Source organism: Cygnus atratus, chromosome 2, assembly GCF_013377495.2.
Source record: "Cygnus atratus isolate AKBS03 ecotype Queensland, Australia chromosome 2, CAtr_DNAZoo_HiC_assembly, whole genome shotgun sequence".
Classification (NCBI taxonomy): domain Eukaryota; kingdom Metazoa; phylum Chordata; class Aves; order Anseriformes; family Anatidae; genus Cygnus; species Cygnus atratus.
Window position 1 is genome coordinate 110065122 of NC_066363.1, and position 27403 is coordinate 110092524.

Genomic DNA, 27403 nt, shown 5'->3' on the forward strand with positions numbered 1-27403 from the left:
TTTTTGCACATTTGTTTGTGTCTTCTGGTGATTAGGACCACTCTTAAATAGTTGACTAGCTCCTGCTGCACAGCAGTGCATATTTATGGAACTATAATTTACAGACTGGAAAGATAACAGAGTTCTTCTGATGCAACTAAATCTTTGTAGTATTACTGTAGTATTACTGTTAAAGTAAATCTTTATCATGTACTGATCTTCCCCAAAATACTGTTTAAACTGTCTAAGGAAAATAAAAACATACACATCTCTTTCTAGAGGCTTGCATTTATGCTTACACCTATAAGTCTAGCTTTCCAAACGGTAAGCAAGCAAACAAACATTGTACTTACTGTATGCAGTAAACAACAAAGACACCATCTAGTTAAGATACAAATTCGTTTATGGATGATTTGTTATGGCTTAACACTGTGTATATATATATATATGTATATATGTATATATATATATATATATAGTCCTATGTAACACTGATTTTTTTATCATCATCATCTTTTGAAAGGGTTCAGGAGAGATCTGAGGATCAGTAAGCTTGACACCTGTGCCAAGTAAATCAGTAAAAATAATAATGGAAGACAACATGGACAAACATGATGTGGTGAGGAAGAGTAAGGAGCCTGCTATGAAGGGATGTCATGTTTTGCAGACTCAGTGGAGCTTTTTGAAGCTGTCAGCAAGCACATGAATGAGTGAAATCTGACAGAAATAGTTCATTTGGATTTCCAACAGTCATATGACAGGAGCCCCCACCAAAAACCTATGAAGAAACTAAGCAGCCATTGGGTATGGAGAAAGGACTTCATGTGGCTAAATTGATGACTAAAATAAAAGACATAGAGGGTTGGAGTAAATAGAGTAGAGAGGAGTCCTGGGTAATAATTCTCCATGGTTTTGTTCATGAGAATGTTCATGTTCATGATGGATATGGGAGAAAGGTGAGCTCTCAGAGTTGACTGACAGGTAGTAGGCACAAATACAGACCATAACGCCACGTAAGGACTTGATAATGCTCAGCAAGTGGACATTAAAACAGCAGAAGTTGTTTCCAATCAATAGCTTAATGTGGTGCATTCTGGAGGAGTAGGGGAGCAAGCTTACCTTCACATCTAAAAAGGTGAGGTTAAAGCTGACTGTTGCCCCTCAGCATTGATGTCAAAAACAGCCAAAGGTTAGAAATGTTTAGAAAATAAAGAGAGACTAGTAATTATACTGTTTTGTTGTTTTTTTTTTAAAGTTGTGAATTATTTTATTTAGTTCTGCCCCACTCACCTCTACTACTTCTTAAGACAATTAGAAATAAAAATCAAACAGTTTCAGAACATAATTGAAGTGTTACGGAAGAGCAAATATCAAAGTAATAGGAAAAAAATTGTGTAAGAGGAACAACGTGAATTCTTTTGGGTAGAAGCAACGACTGAAAAATGGTGTGGTAGAGTTCTGTAAAGTGATCAGTAGCAAAGGGGACATAAATAGGGAGTGTTTGTTCACTGTCTTTTTTTAGCACACACACACCAAGAGGTATCTAATGAAACTAGCAGCTGATGAATTGAAAACAGACAAAAGGAGGTGATTCTTGACAGAACGTGTAATTAAGCTATAGAATTTCTTGCCTCGGGAATTTAAGGAGGCTAAACATTTCCCCTCGGTGCTGATGTCAACGTGGAGGAAAAATCATCAGTTGCAAATACCTGCTTGTTCAGGAAACCCTACTTCTGCAAACTGTTGGAGGATGTTGGAGGCTCCTCAACTAAGGAGTATTCTGGGGAAGTATTGCTGTATATTTATCATGTTCTTCCATGCTTCTCAAGGTATCTAGTATCGGGTACTGTTAGTGAGAGGGTATTTGAATGGACCTTTTGATCTTGTCAGTACAGCCATTCCTTTGTTGTAAAGCTTTTTTTTTTTTTTTTCTCCCCTGATTTCTCTGTTGACTCGTTTTCCAGAATCCTTACTACCAGTAGCACTCAAACTTTGGGCCATAACAAGACACTAACCTATGTAGGAGGTGGTGTAGATCCATAGGCTACATATTCTCTGTGTGACCTTGTATTTTCCGCCAAAATACAGAGTCTCCACGAAGCCAGGGTCATGTTCAGGGCAGGGAGAAGACTGCTGGCATATGTCAGACGGTGGATTAATTTCGTATGACTTTGTCCTGTTACTGTTGCCTAGTATTTTTTAGGTTATTTAACGGATGCCCTTCCAGTCACATTTATCTCATGCTCCATGCACAACAGAGGCCCTTTGGGGAAAGAGGTATTTTGGGAGAGAGGCATTTTTGAGTGGGTGCTGATAAAACAAATGCACGGCCTGGACTGTCTGTAGGCTGGTTATTCCTGCTTTCCCTTCAGACTCCTTTGCAGTGATTTTGTCTTTCCCTGCCCTCCCACAGGCATACTCAGCACCCTGTATCTCCGTGTCGTATGTGACCAGTTTACTGATGAAAAATGTAGTTCTTTGTTTCTGCAGTGACTAGAGAGAGCTCTCTACTTGTAAGTGGAGGAGTAATATAAAGAAGACATACTTTGTGCTGGATAGAAGTACTGCATTTGAGCAGATTCATGCTATTTGAAAAAAAAGAAACTGCTATTTAATATAGCTGCTCTCTTCTTAATGTGGCGGCTGCACAACTCATGATTTTTTACTCTTTGGTTCAATCTTAATTGATAATTTTGATTTAATAATGTACCTTAGCATGGCAGGGGTTTTGAATCCCAGGTCCCTATTTTCCTTAGAAACAGTTCAGGCTGAGTTTAGGCAATTAATAATCTTAGCATTTTCATCTAGTTCTGTATAATTTTATAAAGCTTACTGTATGTGGTTGCATTATGTTAAAATAATTAATTCATATTCATCAGGTGTTACAATTTGTACTAAGATGTCAGATGTCTGGGGTTTATATTTGAAAGATGTGCTCGTTTTTATACAAAGAGTGCTCTAACCATAGTGTGAGGGGAAAATAGTAGTGGGTGCTAACGTTTACACCTAACTTAAGCTAATTCCAGATGCTAATTTAGGGCATTGCTGCTTCTCACCTTCTTGAAAGAAAAGTTTCCCAGCCTAATTCTTTGACTCAGTAATAGATGGCACCATTAAGCATGCTGTGCAACGTGAACTTCAGCATTAGCTATCAGGAGGCAGGTTGGTGAACACCAGCTTCAGCTGCCTGTGTGTGAGCTGGTTCTGTAGGCTCCCTTTATAGTCAGTGGAGAGAAATAAGCACTTCCACTGCATGATTCATCTCGTCCTGAGCGAGATCTCTAAATTTGGAAGATGAATTCCACCTGAAGTCCATTGCTGAGTATAAATGTCATTTGTTTAAGCTAGGGAGTTTTTCAAAAGGACAAGCTTTGACTGGCACAGCAATTGAGTAGAAGTCCTTTGTTTTCTCCCATGAGTTGGTTTCCAGAGGTTTAAAATCAGTGCTCTGTATCCTGTTTTGTGTCTTGTGTTTTCTGAAGCTGCTCTGCTTTTATGGCACATTTGAAAGTTGACAATTAGGGTATATTCACATAGCCTTGTGGAGTTAGATGCTTAAAATTAGCCAAGCTGTTGTGTTGCCAGCTGGTTTTATTTTATTTTTAAGTGGCATAATGAGAAGAGCAGGGCGTATAATACAATTTTCTTTATGCTCTGAACTTTGTTAAATGTTAGAGGAAAAAAAATCAACAGAGCCAAACAAAAAGACAAACACAAAAACCTCTTCAGGTGTCCAGAGCAGCCCATGTCTCTCTGTTGGTTACACAGGAAGCCCACGTACAGGCGATCCAGCCTTCAGATTTTCCAGACTGAAAGACAGGCATGCAGATACCTTCCTTAATTTTTGTTTCGATTTCTCTGAAGTTGACGCTTGGAATAGCTCATATCACCCCCCCCCCTTTTTTTTTTTTAAAGAACTTTTAATGCTGTGCCGTGCTCATGCACTCCATCATGCTTGAATACTGTCAGTCCCCTGCCTGCCCCCTCCCCTAAACTTTATTTTTCCTTGTTTATAGGTCTTACTTCCTTTCAGGGGAAATCTTTTGTTGTTTTCTTTTTATTTCCTTTGGGGAATTCTGCTTTTTATGTCATCACATGTGGCAACTTCGTCTTCTTCATCACACTAATCAAGTCCTACTACCAGACTCTATCCTTATATTGGGGGGGGGGATTGTACTGTACACTTCTACTTTTCTGTCCTATTCATTATATTTGTGTTCAGCTACACATCAAAAGCAGTCAGAGTTTTGTCAGGCTTGTTGTGTTTTTTTTCTCCATTACAGTTAGTATTTTTCATTTCCTATATCCATCTTGACATTCTAGACAAGTAGTTTGGGGGTAGAAAATAACTCACATCATCATCTCAGGTTATATACACCTAGATAAATGTGCATTTCTCAAACATTTTTCTAGCTGTGAATTTTAAAGCACCAGATAGAAACACCAGGGGGAAAGGAGCCCCTCACCGTGAGCTCAGGGTTATTGCAGCTCACAACGGGGAGCTGGGTGTCGGACCCATTTCATGTGCACTCCTTACTTGTACCGACAAGGAGGTAAAACAGTTCTCGGCTCTGCCACAGAAATAGCAAAAAGACAGAAGCCGCAACTATGACGTGCTGCAGAAAAAGGACGGATGAAGCACACTGCTGGCCTGTCCTTAGCACTCGCAGAGCATTTCTCAGGTAGAGATTACCATTACACTGTGTAGATTTTACCAGTCTTTGTGAATGAACCATGCCAACCTTCCCCTGGTGGCTGAAGGTGCAGATATTTACTCCTGCTAATTCTGCTCGGCCCCAGGGTTATCACTGTTGCTGTTACTGGTGGTGAATAGCAGGGCGCTCTGGCAGTGAGCCGTCCACAAATTGTTCCAAACAGCAGAGCTTGTTTTCCAGCAGATTGGGTTAGTGTTTAGTCTAGAAGACAGGCTTTAAAAATACACAGAATTGGTTCTTGAAGTTAACCTGTGGGATGATGGCATTGCACTGGCCGTGCTTGAGAGAGGAGATGTAGAAGCACAATGGTTATAGAGCTGGTAGGGACCTGAGGAATTTCTGAAGTTTAGAAGATTTGAAGCAAAGCAATCCCATTTCTGCTGGATTGGGAATACCTCTTAACTTTCAGGTAGATACAACTTCCTATTTAAACTTACAAGAAGTGACAAATACAAGTTTTTAAGTATTTGTAAGCCACTAGTTTAGATCCGTGTAAGTACTGGAGCACTGAACTGAATAGGAAAACCACATAAAAGGACTTAAAATACCTTCCCTACCACCCCTGGAAAGACACAGAACAAGGTTTTCTTCTCTCTCTCTTGTTTTCTGGAAAAAAAAAAAAAAGTAGAGTTATTTTGAATGCTTTTTAAAATTTTATTTGTTTTTAATAAATACTTGTTTCACAGAAAGTTTCTGTTGGAGCTTCTCGGCTCTGCTGTGGGGTACATACTTCAGCTCTTTTAAGCATGCTGCTTATGTTTGAAGGGTATGAGTTCTGGCATCACAGTCTTTCTATTTTAGGCAGCACTAATTCTTTCTAAATGTCGTTAATTTGTTTCCTTCGTTGTTACTCAGAATTTAAATCCTTCTGACCTGTGACCAAAATGTAAATAACTGCCAGAAGTTACCGAGGAATAAGTTGTTTGACGTGCATGTTTTTTGCTGAATCCTGGCCATCTTCCCCCCTCTCCTTTCAGTGTTTCCACCTTTAACATTTTATTAAAATGGAAATTGCCCTTCCTTCTGGTTATACTCTTCAAGTCAAAAGAGCTCTGCTCTGCTCTGCTTACTGGGTAGGAATGAGAAAATTTGCTACTGAACAGTAGTTAGCTTGAAGCGAATCTTTAAATATAAACTGTGTGCTCTGAAAAATAAGTACCAGAATGACTGAAAACAAAAAAAAAAAAGGCTAAGGCATTTTGTCTGCTTGTTTAGAGTAGTGTTATCAGAACCTACAGATAAAAACTGAAGGATGTCCTTGTACTACGGAGTACTTTATTGTAGGTGAACAGTATTTACATACGTGAAATACCTCAAAATAAAAATTTTCTATTGTTCTTTCCTTTGTTGATTACTAATATTCTTTCTTTTTCTAGTAAGAACCCATAGCACTCCAATTGTACCTCTTCACACCCTTCTCTCATCTGTTCCTCTTCTGCACCATGTGCAGCAGCTAACTTGCCATCGGTTGTGTTCACTTTGCACGCTGGGGAAACTAGTGACTGATAATGTGTTTCATGTGTTGCTCACTTGGAGTTTCACACTCGGATTTTGTTGACTGCATGTTAGTGAGTAATCTGAGCTGGAAAATGCTAAATGAAAGGGAAGATCTGTTGCCTGGTGTGGAAAACCCTTTACAGATAACAGATAACTAGATAACTGCTGTAATCTTTAATATTTAGAGTATGCCTGAAGACTTCAACTTTTTTTTTTTAAAGTCCTTTGGACAGTTTTAAGTGGTAAGGAAAAATCAGCAGAAGATCCATCTAAAGGAAAACAAAGGAGAAATGGGAAGTGAACGCTGTGTGGTTTTCCATTACATGTCATCATTGCAGGCTTGGTACATCCTGTACATGCCACTCTAATTGCTAGTCTGGAGCTGGAAAGAGTTGAGTATTTTGATTCCTTTAGGCAAAAGAATCAGCATGAATGTGAGGGAAAACAGCACGTTGCTTTTGAAAGCAAAGAATTGAGATTATTTTTTTTTGGTAGCAGGCTCACAAATTGCTTGTGAAATGCCCACATTAAGAACAAAACTTAACCTGTTGAAGAGAGAGGATACTCCTACTTTGCAGGAGCCAACCCTGGACTGGGACAAGTGGTGTAGTGTGCAAATACTCCAGTGTAGCCTCCCAGGACAAAAAGAAAGTGAATGCTTTCCTGCCTCCCAAGACAAAGTGGACGCTTTCTGCAGTGTGTGTGCTGTGGTGCAGCAGGAATATCTTCCTCTTACAGAAGCAGATGAGTTTGGGAACTAGAGCTGCTGCATGGCTGAGCTCTGTGCTTGTTGCAAAGCAATGCCAAGTGCTTGTAGGGCAGGTTATGAATGGGACTGTGCAGTGTTTGGGGCATGTGTAAGAAGCCCTGGGCATGGTAATGGTGAGACTCTGCTCTTACCATGTCCAGTTGTCTCTGATTTCAGACAAGCGATAGCTTTTTCTTTTTCCAGTTCTTCCTCACAGCTCCATGACTAGAATAATCTGGATTAGTTGAGAGTCTGGGCCTGTTTTGTACAGCGACATGTAATACACCTGTAGCAAGAAAGATGGGGGCTGTGCTTTCAAGATGAGGGTGTTCTGTTCTAGAGCAGCTTTGAAAAATCCCTGGGAATCGTAAGGGACAGTGGCTGCAGCTGAAAAAATACTACAATCTCAAGGAAGGATGAGGAAGAAAATGCCTTACCTGGGATGCTGTATCTGTGCCTGGAGATCCCTGCTAAAGGAAAGCACTGAAAAAAACTGAGGGGGCTTGGAGAAGATGAGATTGTCTGGAAAGCCACTCGCAGGACTGCACTCGAGTGAGATGCATCACACTTACTGGAGGGAAAGGTGAGAGTCATGAAATGCCCAGAGAATGATGTGGCTGAGGTGGGAAAGACCCTCTGGAGGTCCCATGGGGCAGCCCCTGACTGGGCAGGGTGCCCAGGAGCCTGTGTGCAGAGGGAACGGAGACTTGGTGCTGGTGGGGCTCTCAGGCGAAGGTGTTACGAGTGTGATACAGGGCACCTATTCCAGAGGTTACCGTGTTTAAAACGTGCTACTTGTCCAGTGTGGGTGGCTTCTCATAACAGATCATTTTGACATTGAACGAATTCGAGCATGTGTGTACTTTCAAAAACACAGAAAAAGAGAAATGAATTCAGCACAGCCCTATGGCCTCTGTTGTGCGAGATGCCTGACTAGCTAATTAAGATAATTTCTTCCGGTCTTCTTTCCTATGACAGCTATTAGATCTGTCAGTGCAGAAAGTAACATAACAGCCATAATGATAGCTATTAGGGTTATAATTCTTGTTTAGTTAAAACATCATCCAGCTCTTCCCTTTTAATAAGGCTATTATTTAGCAGGTGTCGTACATTTTTTTTGTTTAGTTTTGAATTTCTTTACAATATAATTGTACTCTTCACTTGTTTTTTACGTGCAAAGGGAAACACAAGCTATTGAATCACGAAAAAGAGCGTACATGTCTGGTTGTAATTGTTTATGCATACTTTTACTTTTTGTTTTAGTCAAAAGGGTGATGTTTTCCAGCTGGCTTCCTGAAATTCCTGTTGTTCAGCAAAGAACTAATTGCTGAAGGAGATCTGGGTCTATGGTCTTTGAATAAATGAGCTGTAACATTTTATCAGTAATTGGATTTAAATACTTTAATTACTGATTTTTGTTAACGTGCTAATCATGTAAATTACGTTAGTGAGGATAAAATAGCTTTAGAATAAAGGGGAGTGTGCTTTCAACTTAGAGTGACGTTTGGCAAACAGTAGCTGTAAAAACTCATCTCCACAAAGCAGGTATGTGCAAATGTAAAGTAACTGTTGTGTCAAACACACACCAAATTAATTAAGTTTAAGTTCCATCAGATTCCCTAGCACTGTTCCTGTGGTATAAGTTGGGTGGAGGTAACAATCATTTATTAAAACATCTTTTTTTTTTTTTTTTGGTTCACTTTCTAAGTTGCTGTGACTGGTCCTTTCTGTAGTATTTCTGAGTTGACTAACAGTGAGTAAATGAAGTAGCAGGTGGAGTGTCGCTATTACTAAATTCCTCTGTTCTCTCATCTTAAAATGTAATTGTCACTTTATCTGTAAGCCCAGCTGAGAAGATGCAGAATACTGTAGATTCTTGTGAATTTCAGTATCTGAACTTCTGTGAGCTTGCGCTTTTTGTAACCTGTTTTTTGTATGTAGTTCATAATTGAACTTTGAAAAAAATGACTTCTTAAATTTTCACAGAATTTTTGAGAAGAAAAATGCTGCAAATTGTTCTTCTACTGCAGAAATTTCACTTCGATTTTTCTCTAACACAGACTTCCCTTGGGAAATCTGTATGCATCTTGTTGAAAACAGAACAATCATTTTAGTAAACAATATATAAAATGTGCTTTTTAAATTACTTCTGGAGGCACCTTTTTCTGAAGTTATATACTTAAATAGAATAGTTGGAAATGGTATATCTAAAAGTATTGTGATACCAGGCATACTTTTCGTTCTCTTCTGAATAGGATTCAATGAAAACAAAATCTTTCTGTTTATAAATAAGTTCGTAAATCCTGTCTGAAATAGGCTAGACAGCTTGACAAGTTATGACATGCATCTTACTGTCATCTGAAACATTCTTTTGGAGAGACTTCTTGAATATTTCGGGCTTTTAGTTTTCAAGATAATTCTAATTATTTACAAATTAGGAAGTATAAATAGCTGTTGCACTAAATTGTCCTTTTCTGCCTGAATTTATTTATTGACTTGGAGCTTTAGTGTTCAAGACAATGGAGCAGCAATAATGCTGTCTAGACAATATATTGGTTGTTTTGTCTGTGGTATAGTCTATTGTCAGAGAAAATTTCTTGGTGTGGTAAAGGCTTCAAATTGTAGGGCTTGACATTATAACTCTAAATTTAAAAATAGCTTCATGTATATGCATTATATATTTCAGCACATAAAATTGCTTTTGCAGTTCTGATATTTCAGTTAATCTCTCCCTTGTGATCTTGACCTCTGGAATAAAGAAAATTAATCTCAGTGTTGTGTATCCATTTTGCATCATCTGCCTTAGGATTGTTGGCAGGTCTTTGTTGGATGTATAAAAAGGCAAATTATTTTTTACTCTTTCTGCGTATGAACACTTTGCTGACTCCACTGAAAACTCTGAGTAGATCCCGAAAACATAAACTTTCTTAAAATAAAAGTTCTGCATAGCAATTTGTAGGTTTTTTTTAATGAGCTTAAACATTAAAATTTGATGATTTTGTCTTTGCTGTGCTATGAAATTTAGAAGCAGTTCCCTTTGGCTCAGTCTGGCTAGGCTCTGCCTAGTACATGTGGTTTTGGGGTGCTGGTTGTTTTTTTTTTTGGTTTTCCTTCCAGCATCTGCTTTCTTTCATGCTTTCTGTTACCTTTCGCACAAGGTGGGCAGCTTCCAGCTGAAGTGGAGGTAGAAATCTTATCCGTGTGTTTCATGAACATAACATACATTGGTTTAAATCCATTAGCAGGTTCGCACCTGCAGGACTTTTCCAGTGTAGCAGAGTCCCTCGTCTCCATCTGACTGGAATTCCTGAGTGGATCACTGAAGGCTGAGGACATTTCGCCTGTGCTTATCCTGCTCCTCTCTTCTTCCAAGGCATCCGCTGCTGTCACTCTTCCTACAAAAAGACAGCCTACTTGGTTGTCAGAGGCTGTGCCCAGGCACGTGGTGAATGGGGAGCTCTTGGTTGGAGGCAAAGGCCAGTACTGAAGACAGGATACTAAGTTAGGTCATCTTTCGTTAGAAAAGTCATTAGAATTACAGTAGGCTTGCTGTCTTGCAGGTCCAGTCTGTCTTTCCTGAGCATACATTACTCTGGTTGGAAAAACCATCTTTATTTGCTATCACAGAATCATAGAATGGCTTGGGTTGGAAGGGACCTTAAAGATCACCCAATCCCAGCCCCCCTGCCATGGGCAGGGACACCTCCCACCAGACCAGGCTGCCCAAAGCCCCATCCAGCCTGGCCTTGAACACCTCCGCAGATGGGGCATTCACAGCTTCTCTGGGCAGCCTGTGCCAGTGCCTCACCACCCTCACAGTGAAGAATTTCCTCCTCACCTCTAATCTAAATCTCCCCTCTTTACAATTCCCCCTTGTCCTGTCATTGTCTGCCTGAGCAAAAAGTCATTCGCAATCTTTTTTATAATCCCCCTTCAAGTACTGAAAAGCTGCAAAGAGTATTGAAAAGCTATGTTGTCATAAAATATGTAGTCAAAGCAAACCTACGTTATCTCAGATAGTGTAGGCAAAGCCATGATTATAAACAGTTTTATGAGCATATATTTTGCAGAGGAGGCCGTGTGTCATCCGTGACATGATCATTTTCTCCTATATGCCCCCAAAACTTTTGCATGTCTTTAAAATGAAAGACTACCTCTACAGCTTGAGCTGTCCAAGCACATAAGGAGTGGGAGGAGATCCTACATATTTTGTCCAGGAAGAACAAGAGTGTGACTGAGAGGGAAAACTGAGAATGCTCACGTTTTCCTTGACATTACCACACTAATAATCCTTATTTCCATTTTGGTCGTTAGATTTTGTTGTTGTTGTTGTTGCAGTGGTTATTTTTTCCTTTACATCTGTAATCTGACATCTGATGGAGCCTTGCAGCTGGATGATAGGACCTGGTGTGGATTGGGATGAGGGTAGTCCTGCCCTCTGGAGCAGCTCCATCTCCTCCTGCATATTAGTTCCAACAACAGTAGGTGTTTCTTCTGGAGAGAAGCCTTTGTCTGAGACAATTCAAACTGGAGGACTGGAAATACTTGTTCTCCTTCATAGACAGTTATGTCCAAAGTCTGATACATGTAGCCAGGTGTCCCACGTGTAACCCAGTCAAGCCTCAGAAGAAGCACATATCATCAGACTCGTCTTCCATACCAAAATGTTAAGAAATCATTAGAGAACAGGAAAGATTGAAGGGCTTCATTCTTTCTCATGCAATTCCTGCTTATATTGAATTTTCAGGTAGTATTTTGGGATCTGTTGTTCCTTCAGAGAATAGTTGTAATGATCTTGCCAGCTAGTTCCTCCAGACACACTCAAAGTCATTAACGTAAATTTTTTAATCTGATTTCTGTAAGAAGTAGGAGCTAGAACAGAAATATGTAATACTTGCAACAGCTTTTAACTCTCTGAAATACCCAAAATTTCCAGTTACAAAAGAAGTTCTGTACTCATTTTTTCTCTTTGCGCAGTGTCCTCTGTTTGCTATACTAGTTCTGTTAGTCATAGCTTTATTAGCAGCCTAGCTGGAGTTTGTTCTGCTTCTATGAAATCAAATGCATTGCCACAGGAGCCTCGTAATTTTTCCTTGAATGTGTTTTTGCAGTCATATTGAAAGCAGGGTTTGGTCTGTAGAAACATTAGGATGAAAAGTTTCTAGTTAGTGATAAAGGACTTTATTTAAATACGTATTTTAATGTATGAGCAACCTAAGATCTAATAGTGCTGGTTTATAGTTATTTTTCTGGATAGACTTATGCTCAGATGAGTGATAAACATTGAAATTGTAATAGCCTGAGTCCTTGCTTCTATGTCTTGTTTTATGCTTCTTCCTGTATCTTCACTTTTTGCTCCTTATTAGATCATTAACTACAAGGTCATGTCAGTGGCACTTTAAATGCATAATCATACAGACTGTCTGAGGTCTCATTATGCTAATGTTACTGCTAATTATAAAACTGAATCCAGTGGAACATCATTCTTTGAAATGTCATGGGTTGTTCGTAGTAAAGTAAGGAAACGTTGCAAGTTATGACAGCTTATAGAAGATAAACTATCGCATGGTAAAAAGTACATAATTTGAGAATGAAAATTGTGTATACTGTGCAAAGAACACAAGCTAGTTTGGGTCATTCTTTACTGTATTTTTCTTTACCTACATGGTGTATTGCTTTGTATTTAAAAAAAGTTATAAAAATAATATTATTTTCTTACCAAAGCGAATTTTAAAATTGAGTTAGTTGAATGCAATAGCATTGGCCAAAAGGGTTACTAGCCTCTTTTCTGATTATTTTCATTTGGTTCGGTCTGTGTCACTTCTAATAAATGAGTTTTACATGCTGCCATCTGAAACCACCTGTTTGGTGAATGCTCCGCATTGTTTGCCTGGTGTACAAAAAGCCAGTAGAGGTTGCATGTCTCCAGTGACATAGGGAGTCAGCTCTGCACTTGTTTAAGCAAATAGTCAGCTGTTAGCTAATGGATCCATTAGTGTACTTTCTGTAGAATATCCTGTCTTTGTTACAGCATGAAACTTTAATAACTTCAAATCATGGCTCTATTTAAAACTTGAGAGAACTTTTTTGTGGAGGACATTTTTTACATTTGAGAACTGAAGATGCTACTTCTATTGATAGAGACTATTGTTGTTAATACTGAGAAACGAAAATAGAGTAGCAGTGGAAATCTTTACTTTTTTGGTCTTTTCATTAGCAATTTGTGAATCTCAAACAAAGTTCATTTTTATATTATGTAACATAGGGTTTCTGCTTTTATTTTTTAGGAATAAAGATACTTGCAGTTTTACTTTATTCTTGTTGAAAGAGATTTGACTTCCCCAGTGTTCTTGTAATGACTCCTCTTCATAGTGAAAAAGGACTTAGGTGCTCTTTTCAGCAGTGTGGGCGTTTTCAGTAATTGAAAGGAGTGGAGAAAAGAAGTGTTACATTCCACCATCCCCCTTACTGATTTTTCTTTTTTTCCTACCTCTTGCATTTATTCCCTGTATGGTTCTAGTACCTGATTTAGTGAAGAGGTTGAATAGAGAACAACTCCCTAGAGCATCTTTCCCTTTGCAGTGTGTTAGAGCCTCTTTGTGTGGCTGCTGTTTGCTGCCTTATGTAGTGATGAAGTCTCCAGAGGACTGGAAGTGATGGTTCGTAACAGAAGTGCGAGAGCAGAATACCTTCAGTTTGGCCCCTGGAGGAAACTCCTTACTTTTCTTGATTTTAAAAATATTTTTTTTTCATAGTGAACAGGTTTTGTTATTAAATCAGTGACAGCAAGCAGAACAAACATGAGGCTCTCCTAGCTTTTGGTCTTCAGGATTTCAGAGCCTAACCTGTGGCCCTCAAAATCTTGATGCTGATGGGTAGAGTTTGAAGGAAGTGGAAATAATACACAGTTTTGAGGTCATTTGCAGACTGCTTTGCTCTGAGAATGCTAGCTGTTGCATTGTTGGTTTATCCACCTGATGTGCTTTCATGCCAGTAGGAGACTTTTCTTGAAGCACTCCCAGGAAACCTTATATTCCAACAAACCAGTGAATAAATAACTTCTGTAACTATCAACTGGAGGGAACAAAGATGCATTTAATGAAAGAGTGGGTTCCCTTGTGGCACCCACCTATCTGGGCTGGATGGACATCAAGGCTGCAGATTCCCTAAGGGAATGGTTTGTCAGTACCTGAGGATATGACAGCTCTTGAGGAAAAATCCGTTTTTCTTGGGCTAGTAGGTCATCCTTCTGAAATGAAAGCAGGAAAAAACAAAACTCAAAGGCATTACTAGCCATACCTTTTCATTTATTGAACAGTGTTTTCCTTATGATCTGGCACTCTGCTGTAAAATAGGAAGATAAGGGGGCAGCATTGACTTTCTTGGAGCTCTCTGTTTGACAGAGGGCTTGTTAAGGTGCCTTTGTTATTGAGGTGTTTGTAGAGTATTGAATTACAATGAACTTCTGCCCTTTGTATGACTTCTTCTAAAATCCCAAGTCAAATTAGATGTCACTAAAATCGTATTTGATGACGACTACTTTCTGGCATACACTCGTTCTATTGATTTTTGTGGGCATCCTGCTAGCCTTCATCCATCCTTCCAGTAATCGTTTTAGCTTCTGCTTCTTGAAAGCATTCTAATACAGGATTGTTTCCTGTAGATAGCACGACAAGACATCTGTGGTTTCACTCCAGGCCTTTCAGACTGTGCTTTCCTGCTAGTCCTCCACCAAGCTGACTCCTAACCCACCCACCAAACATGTTGGCACACTGGAAAGTATTTGTTCAAAGAAAGAAAAAAGCTACTGAAGTTATTCTGTCTGATCTACAGTAAAGGTTTAACTAATGGGAATGGATCCGTGGTTTATGGATTACTTACCTTGGGTTAGCATTTCTTTGAATAGATGGACTGACTTCAGCAGAGCCAACAGGAACTTCTTATATTTCTCTCCGTTTCTAAAAAAGAATGTGGTGCTTCAGAAAGAGCCATGGATGTTATGGCAGAAACATTTCTTAGTGTTTTGTTTCTGGTCAAAGAGTAATGAAAGTTGTTGTAAGTTATTCCAGTTACATAAATTTTTAATAACAAGTGCAATACTAGAAGAAACAAAAACACTACCAGCTGCTTAGGTTTTTTTTCATTATCCAGTAATATATTGCAAGGCTAAACAGTAATAAGGCTTTTTTTTTCCCCCTTCCATTGTGTGGGCAGTCTCTTCCCTACTACTCACCCTTTATGCCATATTCCCTGTCTTTTCTCCTCATAAATTCGTACACAGTATTTTACAGAAATTTTTCCACCTATGTTTTTGACTTTCAAAAGCAAATTATTTTGCTTTTGTGATTTTATTTTGTGGGTATGCAATTATAAAAGTAGAAGAATGATTACATTTTTGTTTGCCTATTGTGAATGTCTGTCTCTTTGAAGTGCTGATTGAATCTGTTGTTAATCCCTTTTACCCCTGAATGAAGGTTACCTTAGCAGTGAAATGGGTGGGGAGGGAAGAAACAAGGAAAAGAGACAGTGTATTTCTCTAGAATGAATTCAGGTCTTCAGTAAGGGCTTTTCATTGCTTTGAAGTACACCAATGCTAACTTTTTACTGTGAAACCACCACCAAAGGACGTGAGCACATACAGGTGATATTAGTTATAATTGCAGCATGCGATACTACTGTCACTTAGTGTGGGCAGAATCCACCGGTTTTGTGAGGACTGGTGAACTTGCTTCTATCTTTTTTTTTCTTTTTTAATCTCAAAGTCTTGTCAGCCTGTTACAAGTTAACCAAATGCCTGAAATATTGGAGGAAAAATATTTGTGATGAACATGTACGAATGTTCCTACCCTTACCTTTTAATCTACTTATTAACATAAGTACTTTTTAATCATGCATGATGCTTAAATTTTTACCAAAGGTAGGGAATCAGTGCTATTTCCAAACACATTTTCACAAAGGTGTTTGGACTTGTATTCCCTGTTTACAGAAAACTTTGATTGCAGTTGTTTAAGGAGAATCAAAGAAAGTAAGACAAGAATTCACAAACAGCAGACAAACAGCCAAAAAACTGTGCTTCAAATTACAGTGTCTATTTTACAGAGGTAGAGAAACGAAAAGGATGTGTTTTGTGTATTTGATACACTTATATCATGAATTAATAACTAGCTTTTCTACTATAGATTGTGAGGCTTCCTTTGGAAGGTATTTAGATGTGTTACATTCTTCATGTATGTATGTGAGTCATTAATTGTGCCCAAATGTTAATAGAATAAGCTGGCAATAATAATAGCAGAAGTAGGAAAAAAAAAAAAAACCAATAAGGTGTGCTTTTGTGATCATTCATTATTCCACATAAAACCCTTAGATGAGATTTGTAAAAATGCAGTTATTTGACTTTGTTGCTTCTTGTTTATGCACCAGTAGTTCTCTGTAACACATTAGTGTTAGAGACTGAAATGTCAGATGAATATTCTTAGTTTTAAATTTTATATGGTGTTTCAATAGCTATGGATGTTCTTCTTTCCAAGAACACTGATTGAAGGTTCTTGAGGAAATTGCAGCATTTTTAATATTGTAGTAGTTATACAGAGGAAATGAGAAAACTTTTAGATTGGAAAACTAAGTTTTCTCATTGTGACTCTATTAAGGCAGTATTTGCTTAGTAAGATTTACTTTGCTCTAGATTTCAGTATCTAATAATCAATAAGGTAAGAGAGAACTGAAAGGGAAAAATAATTAGATATACAATGGGAAACAGTTTTCCTAACTCCTAGTTAAAGAATCCATGAAACTGCTTTTGCAATTATTGAAAGAAACATTTTTAGTGCTTTCAAATTGCTGCTATTATTTTTTTTTAATTGATTTGTTAGAGAATTAATTTCCTATTTTTTAGGGTTTTCTATGTTTGAGGTTAAAGTAGGGGGGGGTTGGTGCTTTTGGTGTTTTTTTTTGTTTGTTTTTTTTTTTTTTCTTCCTAAGAACATAGAAATTTTCATGTCAAACTAGTATTGCATCTAAAACAGGCTCCTCTCCAAATCTCTCTGATTTGTTTCCCAGCTGGGGAAGCTATAAAATGCCCGCTATCAGTTGTCACCACCTGATAAATGACAGGTGGTGACTTGTTAAGACATGGTAATTTTAATTGTTTCTGACATGTCTCCTCTCTGATGACTGTCATCAGGTAAGAGGTGTCCCTGCAGTAAGCACGTCTGGCACGGTCTGCCTCTAATGGAAATTTGTGGCCATCCTGGGCTGCCAGGGCCATAAATTGTCACCTGCCATGATGTCAGTTTCTAAGCTACTGCGGATATTGTAATTACTCTTGTAAATTTTCTTCTAATTCAGCTTCAGCACTGGAGTTTAATCCTGTCCTGTGGCAATGAATATTATGGGTTTACTTGCGAGTTGCATTTGGGGCTTGGAAATGGATGGCAACTTCTTTACGTCTTTAAAGATATCCTTAGTTGTTATGCCATCAGCAGCTCTGGACCTTATTGCACAAGTGCTTAAAAAAGAGAACAGGGGTGCCCCGCTCGTCCTCGTGTCATGGCTTACATCGCTCCATACTTGTCACCTCTGGTCAGAATTCCTGGTCTTCCCCAGGTTTCCTGCTGTAGCAGACTTTGATGTCTTTTCCTCCTCTGTTCGGCTGCCTGTTTTTGTTGGGTTTTTGTTTGTTTGCCTTGTACAGTCCAGCAAGGATCTGGGGTGAAGAATAATTCAAATGTAGTGTTTTTATGTGTTGTGGTAGGGGGAAATAATTATGTCCCCTCTCGTCCAGGAATGGCTTAGATCTTATTCCAGAGCACATTAATATTGGCATTTATAACCTGCACATAGTAGAAGCTGCTGGAGGGTTTTGTTTGCTTGTTTGTTTTTTGTAAACATCAATAAATCAACATTTTCTGTATTAACTAGCAAAAGATGCAAAATCTAGAAGAACTAATTTTTTCCTCTTGTTCTCACAGAAGCAATCATGGGGTGCATTAAAAGCAAGGAAGATAAAGGTCCGGCCATGAAATACAGGACTGATAACACTCCAGAACCTGTTAGTTCCCATGTCAGCCATTACGGGTCAGACTCCAGCCAAGCAACGCAGTCGCCGGCAATAAAGGGATCAGCGGTTAATTTTAACAGTCATTCCATGACTCCTTTTGGAGGACCCTCAGGAATGACACCCTTTGGAGGAGCATCGTCTTCATTTTCAGCTGTGCCAAGTCCATATCCTAGTACTTTAACAGGTGAGTGTTACAAAAAATTCTTTTTGTATTGCTATTTATATGTAAGCTTCACAGTCATAGTCAAAAAAAAAAATACTACTACCCCTTGCCACACAGAAATAAACTTCAAATTTCAAATAAATTTCCTTTTAGAGATTTTTAATTTTCAGTATCTTTACTGCTCAGATAATAATTCAGCCCATACCAACTAGTAACTGGGGCTTGGTGGATGTTTTTTTAGAACCACAGCACAGAGATATTTGACACATTAAAGGCAGTAATAAGAGTAGATGATAAAAATGTTTTAGAAGTTCTAAGCTCTGGAAGGGATGATGCATATGCAGTAATGGCTTTAAACCTTTGGAGAGAGAGGCAAAATGTAAAGTATCTGAAATTTATGAAGCTGATACTTTGCTTTAAACTGTTTTTCAGATCTTTTGATTAGCTGTAAGTTATTTACATTAAGGCGGCATGAAATCTATTTTTTTATAAAGTTATTATATATATGAGCAATTATAAAACAAAAGAGTAGAATTCTAATTGATGGTCATATTAAAAGAAAATTTGAAAATATAGAAGGTAGAATTTACAAGGTGCGGAGGCCTTGGCTGACACAAAGTCTGTGAAGGTACAGCATTTAAAAGCAATATACACTTGATATCAAAATCTTAATACTTTATTAAAAAACACTAGTTTTGTGCTTATGGGTAATCTCAATAGTTCACTTAGTTTTGATGTATATTTTTGAGAGGAAACTGTCATTTATTCTGCATTTGAGAGAGAGAGAGGGAAGAAACCTTACGCAGACACTCCACAAAATATGGTAAATAATTCCTTATTAGTCTACTTCTAGTTTTCCTACAAAATTCTGTTGTTAGCACAGTTATAGTGGTAAAATGTTTGTTGCAGTAACATCTAAAGTGTTTGCTGCAGTAGCATCTAAAGACTTCTAAGCACAAAAAATTTGAGATCCATGAAAATCCACTGTGGCCTTGACATTAAGAAATTCAGGAAAATAAAATATGAATCGTCAAGTAACGATTACGTCACATTCCCTATTTGGGAATTCTTTAAAAAAAAATGAACATCTATCCTGTCTCAAAGTTTTTGAGCCTGCTCTGAATCCTTTTTGGATGAACATGTGCAAAAATGAAATAATGGCAGCCTTTCTTTTTATTTAGCATGCTTACAGTAATCTTCATATCCTCCAAGAAACCCCTGTGTATTACTTCTTGCTAGATCTGGTTCTTTCACGTGGGAATCTCCTGCAGTGCATGCAGGCACTCCTGGGCATTACCAGACATCAGGAATGTAGCCCCCCCGGATACCATAAATCTTTTTCTGCCTAGACCAGCAGGGCTGGTCTCCTGCATGTCTCTGTTCCTGTTAGTACTTAAGCATGTTGTATCTTGGATCAGAGTCAACAGAAGGGATTTCTCATGGAAAGATAGGCTTGAATCTCATTAGAGTGCATTCAGTTATTTGCAGGCAAGTTGATTTGGGTGAATGCCACAATCATTTTATGATCAGGTAAAATGATACTTCGTACTTAATTATTCCATCTTGTTTTGCTAAACCAGTCCATCCTCAAACACGCACTCTCTCCTTTTTTCTTTTTTTCTTTTTAAATAAAAAGTGCATCAGGAGTTGTTTGATAGATCCACTTATGATTTTTCAGATCAATCAAAACTGGGTATTTTTGTGAATGGATTAAATGACAAATTTCATCTGGCTGTAAGCTTCCAGTCTTTGTCACAAATAAAGCACTAGATCACATTCTGGAGCCCTTTGTTTTGCAAGAGGGGAGAATAGATGGGCTTGTCAAACAGGGCATAAGTGTCAGTAGTACTTATCCAGTCCATCAGTGATGTCTGATAAAAGGACGATATGGTTGTCATCATAACTGGTAGTGAGGCTGAAAAAGAGTTGAGCCATTCTTCTAGAGCAGAAGAGGAGAAGAAACGTGAGTTAGTTGCACTGCTCCTGTACTACACATTCTCTCATCGGACAGTATGAATACACAGAATATTACTGAAAATCACAACAGAATAATTTACTGTCATTCTTGCCTTCTATGCAGCTATGTATGCACTAGTGCTCTCTAGTCCTTACACTGAACAAGAAAATAAAGTCTTCTCCAAAACCAGTCCTAGATTAGAGGATGAAAAATCGGCACTAATGAGAGGATTCTCTTTCAGGGAAAAGTTTTGATCCCACATATCTTGAACAACTCGTAATTTACAAAGAAAACATCTGCAAGAGACTTAAAAAATCATTTGAGCTGTATCTGTTTGTTTAAAATATTCTGTGCTGATGCTGTTTGCCTGAAGCATTTTATTATTTTTTACTATAGAGTAAATTACCCTCGTGAGTGAAAATAAAGAGGTTTTATGATAGCTGAAGTGTTGAAAGCAAAACTTTACAAGGATTGTACATTAGCTTTTTCAGTTCTTTCTTACAAATAATTGAGCTCACAAATAATGATAATTTTCTTATTGCATTGTTTACACTTGAATACATTGTTTCATTACTCTGATACAGGGTTTTGGATGCTGTCTCCCATAACATCTTCATAGGCAAGCTCAGGAAGAGTGGGTTAGATGAGTGGACAGTGAGGTGGATTGCAAACTGGCTGGATGGCAGAGCTCAGAGGGTTGTGCTCAGCGATCTAGTTGGAGGCCTTTCGCTAGCAGTGTCCCCCAGGGGTCAGTACTGTGCACAGTCTTGTTCAGTTTATTCATCCATGGACCTGGATGATGGAATAGTGTGCACCTTCAGCAAGTTTGCTGATGATACAAAACTGGGAGGAGTGGCTGATCCACCATAGTGCTGTGTGGCCATTCAGAGAGACCTGGACAGGCTGGAGAGTTGGGCAGTGAGGAACCTCATGAAATTCAATAAAGGCAAGTGCAGGGCCCTGCACCTACGGAGGAATAACCCCAAGCACCACTACAGTCTGGGTGCTGACCTGCTGGAAAGCAGCTCTACAGAGAGAGACCTGAAGGTCCTGGTGGATAGCAGGTTAACCATGAGCCAGCACTGCCCTTGTGGCCAAGCAGGTGGAGGGAGGTGATCCTCCCCCTCTACTCAGCCCTGGTGAGGCCACACCTGGAGTGCTGGGTCCAGTTCTGGGCTCCCCAGTACAAGAGGGACATGGAGCTACTGGAGCGAGTCCAGAGGAGGGCTATGAAGATGATTAAGGGACTGAAGCACCTTCCATACAAGGAGAGGCTGAGACAGTTGGGCTGGTTTTGCCTGGAGAAAAGAAGACTGAGAGGGGATTTTATCAATGTGTATAAATATCTGGAGGGGAGGGTGTTAAGAGGATGGGGCCAGACTCTTTTTCAGTGGTGCCCAGCGACAGTACTAGAGGGAACGGGCACAAACTAAAACCTAAGTAGTTCCATCTGAATATGAGAAAACACTTCTTTACTGTGAGGGTGACAGAGCACTGGCTCAAGTTGCTCAGAGAGGCTGTAGAGTCTCCTACTCTAGAGATACTCAAAACCCGACTGGATGGGTTGTCCAAATGCTTCTTGAACTCCAGCAGGCTCAGGGCAGTGATCGCTGCTCTGGGCAGCCTGTCCCAGCACCCGACCACCCTTTGGGTGCAGAATCTTTCCCTAACACCCAGCCTAACCCTCCCCTGTCCTAGCTCCATGCCTCCCCTCCACCAGTCTGTACGTATACACAGGGTTGCCCCATCTCAGGTGCAGAATCTAGCACTTGCTCTTGTTAAAATTCATGCAGCTGAATACTCAGCTCTCTAGTTTGTCAAGATCTCTCTGCAAGGCCTCTCTACCCGCAAGGAAGCCAACAGCTCCTTCCAATTTAGTGTCATCTGCAAACTTTGAAAAATAATTGAGAGAGGTCTCATGATGACATCAGCCAACTTTTTGAGTACCCTGGGATTAATCCCATTGGGCCCCATAAATTTACATGCATCCAGCTGGAGCAGCAAATCCCACAGAAGTTTGGGGTCGGCTGGGAGTTTATCATTCCCACAGTCACAGTCAGGGTTCTTGGAGGCCATCATTGGTGTTGAAGACAGAGGCCAAGAAGGAGTATGTTTGACATCAAGGTGTTTTAGGATCTCCTGGACCTGTTTGTATCATCTGTGTGTTTTTTTCCAGTTAATGTCTGGCAAGTTGAAGTCACCCATAAGGACAAGGGTGGCTGACCTAGAGGTATCTCTTAGTTCCTTAAAGAATAATTCTGTGATGTCGTCATCCCAGCTGGGTGGCCCGTAGTAGATTCCCACAACAACATCAGCTTTATTTGGTTGTCCCTCAATCCTTACAGAGGCTCTCAGCCGTGTCATCGCCAAAGGCGAGCTCTGTATGGTCCAACCACCCCCCACCTCACCTGCCCTGCCAGTCCCTTGTAAGAGCCTATAACCGTCCATTGTAGCACACCAGTCACAGGACTCTTCCTTCCCACAGGTTTTGTTTAAGCCAATGATGTCATAGCTCTGGGATGGAGCCAAGGCTTCTAGCTCCTCTTGTTTGTTCCTCATGCTGTGTGCATTGGTGTAGAAACATTTCAAATGTGCTTCATTGTAGCCAGCACCTCATGAAGCGGACTGAAGGATCTCACTAGCACGCAGTCCCTCAAATTTCCTCTGAGAAAAAAGTGCATCCAATCACGCAGCAGCAGGCCTGGTATTCGAGAATCCCATGTTCAAGAAACCCAAACTTCTGGTGAGACCAGCCTCCGAGCCATGTATTCATAGAATCACAAAATGGTTTGCATTGGAAGGGAACTCAAAGATCATCTAATTCCAGCCCCCCGCCATGGGCAGGGACACCTCCCACCAGACCAGGTTGCCCAAAGCCCCAGCCTGGCCTTGAACACCTCCAGGATGGGGCATCCACAGCTCCTCTGGGCAGCCTGTGCCAGTGCCTCATTGCAATGCCAACGATTAGCTGGGTCTGCCTGTTCCTTACAATATTGCTCCCTGCTATTGGAAAGATAAAGGAAAACACTACCTGTGCCCCTCATCCTTTAATCAATTGTCCCAAAGCCCTGAAGTCCCATTTGATCGCCCTTGGACTTCTCTTTGCTACTTCATTGCTGCCAACATGAAAAACCAATAAAGGATAATAATCAGAGGGCTGTACCAGGCTAGGGAGTTTTCTAGTAACATCTCTTACTGGGGCCCCAGGGAAGCAGCAGACTTCCATGTGGGTTGGATCCAGTCGGCATATCAGGCCCTCTGTTCCCCTCAGATGGGAGTCACCTATGAGAACAACAGGGTTTTTTTAGTGCCGAAGGTGGTACAGGGAGTGGGCTGACTTGTCCAAGGTGACCCCTCCAGCCTGGCTGGACCTTCACCTGCATCATCATTTGCCTGTCCATCAAGTTCCAGAGCCTCATGCCTGTTGTGTAAAGGCACTGGGAATGTGAGGTATGCAGGGAGGGGATTCACCTGCCAACCAGAGGAGAAGCTTGCTTCCATTCCCCCCTGTCTCTTATTTCCCCTTCTACTGCTTGGTGGTGAGAGGGTAGGGGATCCTTCATTTCTTGTGCTGCGGCTGGCTGATACATCTGTCTCAGTGGTGGTAGAGTATGATTCTACCAGTTGATCCTCTCTGACTCCCTGATGTTCCTCAGCCTGCCCACCTCCTCCTGAAGCTCTACCACCAGGCTGAGCAGTTCTTCTACCTAGGCGTACGTCCCACAAGCGTACTCACTGCTGTCATCTGACACGGACAAAAAACTTGGACATACCCTGCAGCCTGAGACCTGGCATCTTTCTAGAGATTGTACAGTTTATTTTGAAGTTCTTGGAGTCTCCAAGTTGCTTTATAACAGTTACAAGTGTTTGTAATATTGTGACTTGGGAGTATTGATTTTCATAATCTGCTGAAGAATTCTCTGGGGATAGTTTATTTCCTTAACATTCGGTTTCTGATTGTGTGAATATGATATCTGTTGCCACAATTTTCTTACTCCATGTAGCAGTTCGTGTCATCAAAATAACGCATTAGCACAATAATGCAGGCAAAAATTGGTAGAACTGTGTTGATTTTTAACTTACCACAGAATGACTCAAGTTGGAAGGGACCTTAAAGATCATCTGACTCCAGCCCCTAATGTTAGGTATGTTAGGTACTGTTAACTTCTGGGGGATAGTCTAATTTTCTGTTTGTAATTCATACTTCAAAATAAATCACAGAATCACAGAATCGCCTAGGTTGGAAGAGACCTCCAAGATCATCTAGTCCAACCTCTGTCCTAACACTAACAAAACCTCCACTAAACCATATCACTAAGGACTACATCTAAACGTCTTTTACAGGCCTCCAGGGATGGCGACTCAACCACTTCCCTGGGCAGCCCATTCCAATGCCTAACAACCCTTTCAGTAAAGAAGTTCTTCCTAGTATCCAACCTAAACCTCCCCTGGCGCAACTTGAGCCCATTCCCCCTCGTCCTGTCACCAGGCACGTGGGAGAACAGACCAACCCCCACCTCTCTACAGCCTCCTTTAAGGTACCTATAGAGAGCAATGAGGTCTCCCCTGAGCCTCCTCTTCTCCAGGCTAAACAACCCCCGCTCCCTCAGCCGCTCCTCATAAGACTTGTTCTCCAGACCCCTCACCAGCTTCGTTGCCCTTCTCTGGACTCTCTCGAGCACCTCCATGTCCTTCTTGTAGCGAGGGGCCCAAAACTGAACACAGTACTCGAGGTGCGGCCTCACCAGAGCCGAGTACAGGGGGACAATCACCTCCCTAGACCTGCTGGCCACGCTGCTTCTTACACAAGCCAGGATGCTGTTGGCCTTCTTGGCCACCTGAGCACACTGCTGGCTCATATTCAGCTGCCTATCAACCAGTACTCCCAGGTCCTTCTCGGCCAGGCAGCTTTCCAGCCACTCATCTCCCAGCCTGTAGCTCTGCTTGGGGTTGTTGCGCCCCAGGTGCAGGACCCGGCACTTGGTCTTGTTGAACTTCATACAGTTGGCCTCAGCCCATCGGTCCAGCCTATCCAGATCCTCCTGCAGAGCCTTCCTGCCCTCGAGCAGATTGACACACGCACCTAACTTGGTGTCATCTGCAAACTTACTGAGGGTGCACTCGATCCCCTCGTCCAGGTCATCGATAAAGATATTAAAGAGGACTGGCCCCAGCACTGAGCCCTGGGGGACTCCACTAGTGACCGGCCTCCAACTGGATTTGACTCCATTCACCACAACTCCTTGGGCCTGGCCATCCAACCAGTTTTTAACCCAATGAAGCGTACGCCAGTCCAAGCCCTGAGCAGCCAGTTTCTTGAGGAGAATGTTGTGGGAAACAGTGTCAAAAGCCTTACTGAAGTCAAGGTAGACCACATCCACAGCCTTCCCCTCATCCACCAGGCGCGTCACTTGGTCATAGAAGGAGATCAGGTTCGTCAAGCAGGACCTACCTTTCATAAACCCATGTCGTAAACTCTCACTTACTTTATAATCTTAGGGAGTTTTTTCTATTTTTCCTAGACGAACTATAAATTCATTCCCATTTGTGGCCTGCTGAGATAGTATCAGCACAGAAAGACTCTAAATCAAACTAAAATATTTTACTGATTTGGAACTTTAATGTCAGAAAATATCCGTAGTACAATAACACTAGATGTAGACAATACCCATTGCATTACGTATTCTTCACCATCATGTTAATTGCCGCATCTAAGATTAGACACAGCTTGTTTCTGTAGGTGGTCTTCTGTGTATATCCTGGTACATATATATGCATGTTAGAGATGTAATATTGTACTTTCAAAAATTATTTTATTCCTGGGATTATCATTAGGCTTCCTAAATGCCCACTAGACTGTGAAATAGCATTTTGAGAGCTCAGGAAGTATTTCTGAGTTGCCCATCTGCAGTTTTCGATTTTAAATTTCCTCTAGCTATGGTACTTATTTTTGCTCATGGCTTGTACATCTCACACAGCCTGTTCTCCTTCCCCTCTTTCTCTTCTTTTAGCCCAGTTTTATTAAGTAGTTCTTTCAAGCATAGAAAACGTGTTCCCACCGTAAGTGTAGGAGCCTCCCTGGCATCATTCTCTCACACTTGTGTCATGTTTGTGGGTCACGTTCAGCAACGTGCCCTGTACCAGAAGTGGGACAAGGGAAGCAAATTCCCTAGGGCTGAGGGAGCGCAGCTGCTTGTCCTGTGAAATATCTCAGGCATTGTTCTGTAGAAGAATGCACTGATGGATCATCCTCAGCAAGGGTATGCTTCAGTGGTTGGGATACTTGATGGAATTTTTAAAAATCGTTAGTATTAAAGCAGAGAAATGTCTTTGTCGTCAACAGAATACTTGTATTTCTAGTTGAATTCCTTGTGTAGATTGTTGTTCTGTAATCCCAGAAAGTTGTAAATATGACAGTTATTTACAACTGAGTTCAACAGGAAACTACTTCTGGAAAAAAATATAATTAATGTCTGCCAGTTGACTGCTTTTGTGTTGTAGAATATTTTATTATAGCATTTCTTAAGAAGCCAACTTAATAAAGAAGCTAACTTTTTTTCTTTTTTTTTTTTTTTAACTATTGATGTGTTTTGCGGATGTCTCTCTGTAAGTACTCTATTTGTTAAGGTACTTCCAGTGGTGTATCTAACTGTTTTTTTTGCTGTGGAATTAATATACCTTTTAGGGTTATTTGTTTACAGACTTTCCTTTATCTTTAAGAAATGAACCAGTTATTGATCTAGCTGCCAAAATGAGATGGAACCCGAAATGTTCAGTTGCTTCCAAATTAAAATTGATGAGTTGTTTTCACAGGCAAGTCCTTAAATCAAGAGTTGCAGCATTACTGCTATATCTTTTTTTTTTCCTTTTTCTAAGGTGGTGTTACTGTATTTGTGGCCTTATATGATTATGAAGCTAGAACTACAGATGACCTTTCATTTAAGAAAGGTGAACGGTTCCAGATAATAAACAACACGTAAGTGTTCTCATTCACAAACTTCACTTGGGCATTGTACAGAATGAATGAATTCCTTAGCCCGACTTCAAATGTGTGTCATATTTCAGTGAAGAGTAGATGGATTATTTTTTTTTCTTGAATGACAGAGTCAACACGCATGGGATTTAAATAATGATACTGGGAAGGCGATAACTTTCAGGCTGAGGTCATGTTTGGGTGCAGATGTAGAGCTGTAGTGACCAGGGAAGCCCAAAGCCACCTCCTCCCCTGCTGATAGGGCTGCATGCTTGCATTCCCCTCTGCAGCAAGGCACACGTATCCCCTTCAGGG

At 40.4% G+C, this 27403-nt stretch overlaps 1 protein-coding gene across 1 annotated transcript in view; it reads left to right on the plus strand.

Moving 5' to 3' along the window:
* YES1 (YES proto-oncogene 1, Src family tyrosine kinase) overlaps positions 1–27403 on the plus strand; it is a 51646-nt gene that overhangs the window by 14912 nt on the left and 9331 nt on the right. Inside the window, exons 2-3 of the mRNA XM_035564023.2 lie at positions 17907–18179; positions 26992–27091. Of these exons, the coding sequence (XP_035419916.1) occupies positions 17915–18179; positions 26992–27091 (365 nt within the window). The 5' untranslated portion in view covers positions 17907–17914. The remainder of the gene's footprint in view (positions 1–17906; positions 18180–26991; positions 27092–27403) is intronic.